We start from the raw sequence: 8528 nt of genomic DNA, 5'->3' as shown, positions 1-8528 counted from the left end.
ATAGAGGTTAAATGTAATGTTCATTTCACAGTTGCAACGTCACACTGTCCCTCTAACACATGGATAGTCGGTGGATAGAGGTTAAGTCATACTGTCCCTTTATCATAGTCAAGTAATGTCTACACTGCGCCTAAATGGCTGCAAAAGTTGTATGTTCCCCAGGGAGTTGAGATTGAAAAATACGATGTGCCATTGAGATTGACATCCAATGATCAAGGGAAAAACAAAATGTTTTTGAGCAGCTCAGCTGGATATTGGCGCTATACAAAGATTAGTATGTTACTGAATCTTGAATCTTGAGGATAACCAGACCGAACCGGGTTTTACGGCTCCTAATAAACACAGCTCTGCACAACGTACTCCCATACCAAGATCACAGGGATACACGTGACCCTGATGACACTGTCATCCGTTAACCCTACAGCAAACGGTTATAGGGAACACAATTTCAGCCCCCGAACCCTGACAATAGATACAAAACACTGCTTGACTATAATTATAAACATGGAAACAAGTTTTACTATGTAACTACTCGCAGACACACCCTGTGAACATAGGAGTGCCTTTGACAGGCTATTGAGAATAGTCGTTTTACAGGAAGTACTTGATCTCGTTTATTGGAAACGTGTTGATGTAGTACATGTAATTGGAAACGCGTTGATCGAGAAGTAGTAAATCATATCACACGGAACACAAACCTTGTAAATTCATCTCCACACACACAGAAGTCTCTGTTACTGCTGGAGAAAAGTTGAGGTAAAGGTGATTAGCACCGAAGCAAATGTCACATACGTGGAACTGTTCACAATGGCAGAATATCAGTCCATTTTGATGAACCTAATATACAAATGGATTAATTTAGAAATGTTAGTAATTTCACAAATAGTGTAGTAGCCCATGTACACATTATGCTTTGCATTCTAAGTTTAAGCCAAAAATAATATACACCGATACCAGTAAGTGTGTCTTCATTGATTCAGTCCTGCTACATATACTAATACACCACAATAAAACTTATTCTGATTTGTATACGGTACAAGAAGTTCAATGGGCATTCAAGTGATACTAACTGGCACTAAATATCAGTTTTCCCAGTCTCAAAATATATCATATATTCTCGGTTATAGAATAGACTCCTCAGTCACACAGTACATTAGATATACTCAGTCACATTGTACATTAGATATACTCAGTCACACAGTATATTAGATATACTCAGTCACACTGTATACTAGATATACTCAGACACACAGTATATTAGATATGCTCATTCACACTCTACATTAGATATACTCAGTCACACAGTACATTAAATATACTCAGACACACAGTATATTAGATATACTCAGTCACATTGTACATTAGATATACTCAGACAGACAGTATATTAGATAGATATACTTAGTCACACAGTATATTAAATATACTTAGTCACGCTATACCTTAGATATACTCATTCACACTATTCAGTCAGAAATACTCATTCACACTATATATTAGATATACTCAGTCACACAGTACATTACATGTGATGATTTATCAACACCAGCTCCGTCAATCTGCAGTCAGGAGGTCGTTGTAAATGTAGTTAATTGTAATATTTACAGATGCAATGGTCACTTGATAAAGAATCAAAGGTCTATTTTGTGTTACTGAAACTAAATACTTTGATTTCACCTGAACGGTAATTACCAATATAAACACGGCCACGTCCATCTACACAAACTCCGTGCGGGTACGAGACACCATCATCTTTAGTGGTATGTTTCTGACAAACTGTCCCGACTCAGTCAGATGAGCAACAGTGTGTTCACCGTAGTCAGTAACCAGGATGTCACCTGTGCTGGCACTTGTGATACCACGTGGATATCTTAGTGTTGTGTGTCCTGGTGTAGGGTAGGTGAACACAACGTCCCCTTCAGCTGTCAGGCACAAGACACGCCTGGAACTGTCATCCGACACAAGGATGTTTCGTGTTCCTGTTGTACAAAGAAAGGAAGGAGATTGTATGATTTCCTTTCCACTATCTATAGGTTTAATTGACTTCAGGACGTTTCCTCTCATGTCCAGAATATCCACACATTTATCAGAACCTGCTGCTAATGTTGATGGTGTCAGAGACGTTATACCCAAGTACTGTTTGCTGGTTGTGATGGTCGACAGCAGCACCAGGTCAGGGTTCACTTCAACTGTTACAACCTGCCTCCTATGCGGCACAGTGACAGCCACCTGGTTGTGTTTCAGCCTTGTTATACCCCACGGTCTACTTCCCAGTTGGAGCTTGCTGTGATGTCGTTGTTTGTTCCTAGTGTACAAGGACGTCACACTGTTGTTGTTGTTGTAGTCTGTTATAACCACTGTGTCTGTACCATTCACCGGCAATACTGTTAAGTCAAAAGGGTATACCTTATTCTCGCCTCCAGCTACCTTAACGTTAATGGTGTCCTGTAACACAGGAGCAGCCTTCAGGTCCAGCATGTTACTGGTGTCTTGAGATACAGGTGTTGCCTCCAAGTTCACCATACCGTCATACTGGACATCTATCTCACCCAGCTGTAGATCGTCCAGAGCTCTACTCAGCATGGCTTCGTTCTGTCTCAACATGATCTTGGCTATTCTCTTCTTCAAGTCTACGTCTCCGACAGCATCCACATCACCGGCCTCACATCCCTGATACATCTCATACACGTCCATGTCACACTCAGATTGTAGAATCCGGTCTATCAGCTCAGTCTGTTGTCGGTACATCTGTACTGACATTTTACCCGACTTTAGGTCGGCTGTGAGTTGTTCAATATGCTTTTCAGAAACTTCTTTCAGTTCATCTAGAAGTTTATTTTCCATGAGAGTTATCTTTTCTCTCGCGTTGTTAGCAAAAGACTTGATGTCATGTTCCATTCTTGCATATCGATCTTTTTCAGATACGACGTTCACTTTAACTGCATCAACGTTTGTTTCCATTTGGATTTGCTTCTTCGAAATAGTTTCCTTCTTATTCAACAGCTGGGGCTTTAATGCAGGTAATTCCGACTCCAGTGTGACAACTGACTCACATTTCCTGTGATAGATAACACAACAGGTGTGACAGGTGACTTTCTTGCAATCTTTGCACAGGAATTTGATGTTTTCATCCTTGTGTTCTTTACACTTAATGTTTCGTTTCCTTGGGATAATGGCCTCACTAGTCAGGGCGGTTGTATCGTGATGACGAGTTGATGAGATGCGACTGTGCACCCTAGCACATACATCACACAAGGCGTCATCGCATACCGAGCACCACACAGTCGCTGGAGTTGTTTCCCCTTCGCTGTGACAGCACGTGCAGTTCTTTGTATCTGGACAAAAAAAAACAAGGTTGAATGAAAAGCATTCAGCATCGTAATATCGAGTGTTTATTCTCACGTCTAGCTATTTAAGGGCGGTAGGCTAGCCTTGTAGTCAAAGCGTTCGATCGTCACGCCGAAAATCCGGGTTCGATTTCCCAGATGGGCACAATGTCTGACACCCTATTTCTGGTTTCCCCGCCGTGATATTGCTGTAATATTGCCAAAGGCGGCATAAAACTAAACTCACTCACTCTATCTGTATACGCAACTGCAATTTTTTTTGTGGTTTATGAATTGTTGTTACTAGTAATTTTAGTGTAAGCTACCTCACAACAGATATCTGCAAGGCTGACTTCAGATTTCGGGAACTTGAATGACAAGTTTGACATAATGAAAATGAGGTATCACTTGAACCCTAACTACCCTACCTTTTAACTTCAACCAAGATATTTGGAAAACAGCTATGCAGAACCACTACATTCATGAGTATTGTGGGGTACAAATTGAAATTTGTATCAGTAAATAATGAATGTATTTGCAATTACATGTAGATTTGGTTCAGTCATTTTCGCATTGGGTAAGGGGAGTGTGTTGCCTTCGCAAAGGTTAAGAGTCGAATATGGGACGGCTACAAACTTTATACGACGACCACAGACGAATATTTAACAGATTTTACACGTGTCTATCCTTCCTTTCTTTGAGTGTGGTGCAAGACACATCCAATAGACCATAGTGCATTGCAGTACCAGTTTACCATTGATCCTTACCTTTACATCCGGGGCCAAATGAGTCTAGCAGTCCCTGGATGACAAAGCTCAGCTTGACCTCATCCGCCCACTCATCTATTGGTCTCTCAGGGGAGGTCACTTTCGTCATCTTGCTGCAGAAAGGACACAGCAGAGACTTGGCACTGATGGCTTCCGGTTTGGTTTTAGTGTAGTTGACGACACATTTCCGACAGAATGTGTGATAACAGACAAGGGTGCATGGATTGTCAAATACTTCCGTACATATGGTGCATGTGAGGAAATGTTCCTGCAGTTTCTGAGTCGTCGCCATCTGCAAACGGAAGATACATTAAATCTAAATGTTATTACGCATTGCATGCTGCCGGGACTATTTGCACTAGGGCAATATGGCCAAAGTAACGGTTGTGTGTAATAGCATTTATACATGTTGGTTGAAGTTATTTGAACCCTTTTCATAACCCCTTGTTCATCTTAAAAAATCAAATTGTTGACAATCGTAAATGAAATGTATTTATACGCGTGACCCTGTTATGACGGCGTAATGCACTCGTTCTGTAAGTTGAATTCTGATATATTATTGTGCTAATGTTGGATGGGTAATAAATGAATATTTAAAAATGAATAAGGTATTATACGGGACACCATTTAGTATTCTCTCTTATATATAGACGATAGTAAGTGTTCATTTCAAATTTCTGAACATACCAGCGCAACCACAGCCGACGAGCCTCACAGATGTATGTGCGTTCGTGCGTGAGAGCGTGCGTGCGTGCGTGCGTGCACGTGTGTGTGTGTGTATGTGTTCTGGAGAAAGACTGAAAATTCTAAGATCAAGGTCTTCTCCAATCAATATTTTGTTACCCACCCTGGGAGACAAGAACAGCCTGTTGGGGTGTCGTCTTGTGCATATACCCCAGGTCACTAATCAGTCAAAGTTAAGCAATGTTGTACACAGAGAGTCCTTGGATGGTTGACAGGTTTGGTCTTCAGCTTGCGTGATCTCGGCACTGTGATGAAGTGATGAAGATGAGACACATTTGTTTCTGCCATTGTGTAAACTTGGTGTCCAAACAATCACACTGCTTCCGCCAACTACATGGACGTCCAGCTTACGTTTGACGCAAAACGTTAATGAAGACGACTACACACACAAATATCGACACAGTTCACTATTTGTTACGAGGGAGTAGTGCAGAGAAAGGGACAGCTGTGTGTGCGAGAAAAGAAGGAGACGGCACAGCACAGGTTAATGAATCAATAACTTTGTCGGCACTTGTGCACGTGCTTCTCTAACACCTGGCTGTCCCTGTCTCTGCACTCCTCCCTCGTAACAAAAAGTGAACTGTGTCAATATATTAATGATAGTTTGTAAAACAACTTTTTAATTTTAGGACATAAATTCTGCAAACAAATCACAGAGTTGGTCTGATGTTTTGATTATGATCAGCGTTTCATTGAGTATTATATGTTTATTAGTTTTTTAGTTAGATTGCAATTCATCGGTCTGCTTTTGAGCCAAACGCACTATACACCAAGAAGCAACAATGACTCGTGCACTTGGCACATAAAGCGCTGACTTCGATATCAGCGCTCATTTGCATAACGAAAGTAGCTTGGCTGGTGTCAGCTGCTTGTGCCTACAAACGCGACTCCAGCTATGAATATTTACTGTCTAAATATTTTATTAAATGTAGAAATGACAGCCCTAATAGTTTTCTATCTTGAGTCAATGTACCGTTTTGTCCACAGACCGAGTCACCTGAGATTAGGCTGTACATAACGATATACCCGTACATAGTGAAAGTAGACCACGGAGCATAGCGGGAAAGGCTCGAATTCTAAGACAATTATCACCGTATTTCTTCACCCCTTATCGTTTGATCACCGCGTAATTACGTCGCTATACCTGGTCATTATTAGAATTGTAGTGTACGTGAAGTCTGGCAAATACCGCCTGCACGTTTACTCAACTTCATTTCCTCGTTCCAGCCAGTCGGTGAAGGGTGAGGTTGAGCCCCATAATAAACCGCTACTGGTCAGCAACGACACACAACACGACGTAAATACACCCTCCGAGAAGACACGAGGGGGTCAGTGTTCACGTGTCAAGTATACAACACGATAAAGCACATATACTTCTGTCATTGCTTACGTTCATTTATCTCTCAGTCATTTCCTCCCAATGTACGACTTTTGAAACTAATTTGACATATATTTTTTCTAGTCTGTCTCACAGACCCTGAACCACATTATTTTCCCTACAGCCTAGCCTCCCCTGCAGTGCTAAAGCCCTAATTGAAGCAAGTCTAGATTTCCCCAGGTTCTGAATCTCTGGTCTCCCTGGGGCTCCTTTTCAATTTATAATAGGTTTGTTTGTTACTATCAAAATTAAATCTATTCAGAGACTAAGCATTAGTCTAATTTTTTTCCAAAATGTAGACTTTGATACGTTTACTTTTAATGATATACTTTGTCTTTAGTTAGTTTCTAATAAAGGCCTTTCGTATCACCAGAGTCGCGGTATACGGGTGCAATTACGTTTATTGTCGCCTGTATAATGTACTGACAAAGATTGCATAACTCATGTCGATAACGAAAGTAGGCTGTAAGAGATTGCCCAACAAATGCAGTGTCACTTGACATTATACACGCATACTGTCTCAATACTGTGTTATGTGTAGATATGATAGACATAGTAATTAACTGACGTCAGTGTATCGGTAGGTCCACACACCAACTTGTTTGAGATCTCACACAAGTAGGTGTGTGGACCTACCGCTACACTGACGTCAGGGTAGTCGGGTCCCTGTACATAACGAAAGTAGATACGTCAACACAGTAGTGGGGAGGTCACACACAGGAAACATAACATCATGGCTGAATTACCACACACAGGAAACATAACACCATGGCCGAATTAGTACACTATTACCACCGTATTTCTCCACACCTTGTCCATCAATCACGGAGTAATGATATCGCTATACCTGGTCATTGTTAGAATTGTACTGTACGTGAAATCTGGCAAATATCGCCAGCACGCCCACTTACCGTTACTTCCTCGTTCCACCAAGGCGGTGTAGAGGGAGATTGGATCCCGTGATAAACATTCTCTTCACACAGAGGTTACTTGTCATTTCTTCCTACGAAGAAATGACAAGTAACCTCTGTGGGAAGAGAATGATCGGCCACTGGAGTTGTGACACATGCCAACTGAGTTAAAATTGGGTGGTTTGGGTGGTTTAAAATAAATATAAAAAATTTTGTTCCCAATTTTGTTTTTGTAAAGTGTAGAATAAACTGAGATAAATTAGTTACCATAAAAAAATATTGATTTGTCGGGTACAAACATATAAGATAAATATGCACGAATTTTGATAATGACGCATATATAAAATATATATATCTCAATAATGTTCTATATATGTATAGGGGGGGGTGGTTAAGAGATTAGTAACAAAATCTATAGAGATTATCTATGAATTTTACGCAATTTAAAACTACCACTGCCAGTAACGTTACGCATTAGACTGAAGTAATAAAACTACTAACAAAGTGGTTATGCCGCCATGTCCAGTTGTGAAAAACATATTTAGTTAATGCAATGTTTTTTCGACATTTTCTGATATCATCTAGGCTGTCATATTTTTCATATTTCCAAAACATCTAAATCATTACAGCACATGTATTTTTGCATTTATTCTCTATTTGAATAACCAGAGGTGTCCAGCAAAAACAGAGTGCGTTTAATTGAGTTGCTGTTTCATTGGATAGTTGAGTTGAGTTGGGCTTTACGTCACTGTACTAAAAATATATCTCCACATCCACTATTACCCTACATAATTGAAAAAAGTGCCTCTAAAATCTCCCCCAAACCGACTCTATATCATACTCTTTATTCATATAATCCAAGTCACTATGGTCGAGGCCACCTCTCTACTCTTACCCACCACAAGCAGCCACTACCCATATATACAACAACTACAAGTATTACAACCACGATTCACCACAACCTCAATTGTCACGTTGAATGTTGATATATATACATACATCAAACATGGCGGTAACTAAAGTTGAGTTGAGCTGAGTTGGGCTTTACGTCACGTCGGCATTATTCCAGCCATATAGTGACGCGAATGAGGCTGCATTAATACACATTGTAAGTACAAAGTCAAAATTAGTTTTATTCAAAAACATATATTCATTACATACAAAAACAGAGAATATCATAGCACTAAATTTAAAAGCAGGCACTTCGTTAGTCACATTTCACAGTTACAATTTATGATACAGATCAACTTCCCTCAGGTAGTTCACTATCAGATGAGCGCTCATGCTGGAGAACAGATCTTTCAAATTTGTTGCATCATAATGTGAGTCCCTTGCAGATGATAAGTCCACACAGTCAAGCAGAATATGCTTGATGGTGAAAACTTTATCGCAAGAGACACAT

The 8528-nt window shown here is 40.3% G+C and overlaps 1 protein-coding gene across 1 annotated transcript; it reads right to left on the bottom strand.

Moving 5' to 3' along the window:
* Positions 1–1716: 1716 nt before the first annotated feature.
* On the bottom strand, positions 1717–4117 carry LOC124282939. Its single transcript, XM_046718992.1, has 3 exons — positions 4094–4117; positions 2268–3335; positions 1717–1979 (listed from the first exon to the last, which is right to left on the bottom strand). The coding sequence occupies exons 2-3, from the start codon at positions 2959–2961 to the stop codon at positions 1717–1719; spliced, it is 957 nt and encodes a 318-aa protein (XP_046574948.1). The 5' UTR covers positions 2962–3335; positions 4094–4117.
* Positions 4118–8528: the final 4411 nt, after the last annotated feature.

This window comes from Haliotis rubra, unplaced genomic scaffold, assembly GCF_003918875.1.
Source record: "Haliotis rubra isolate DU_JTF1 unplaced genomic scaffold, ASM391887v1 Scf307, whole genome shotgun sequence".
NCBI lineage: Eukaryota > Metazoa > Mollusca > Gastropoda > Lepetellida > Haliotidae > Haliotis > Haliotis rubra.
This window is presented reverse-complemented; position numbering and strand designations above follow the sequence as displayed.

Coding starts and splice junctions, on each gene's coding strand:
- LOC124282939 (XM_046718992.1), bottom strand. CDS start 2,961: ATGGAAACAAACGTTGATGCAGTTAAAGTGAACGTCGTATCTGAAAAA. Junction 1,980..2,267: donor CAGCAAGCTCCAACTGGGAA/GTAGACCGTGGG, acceptor TTTGTACAACAG/GAACACGAAACATCCTTGTG.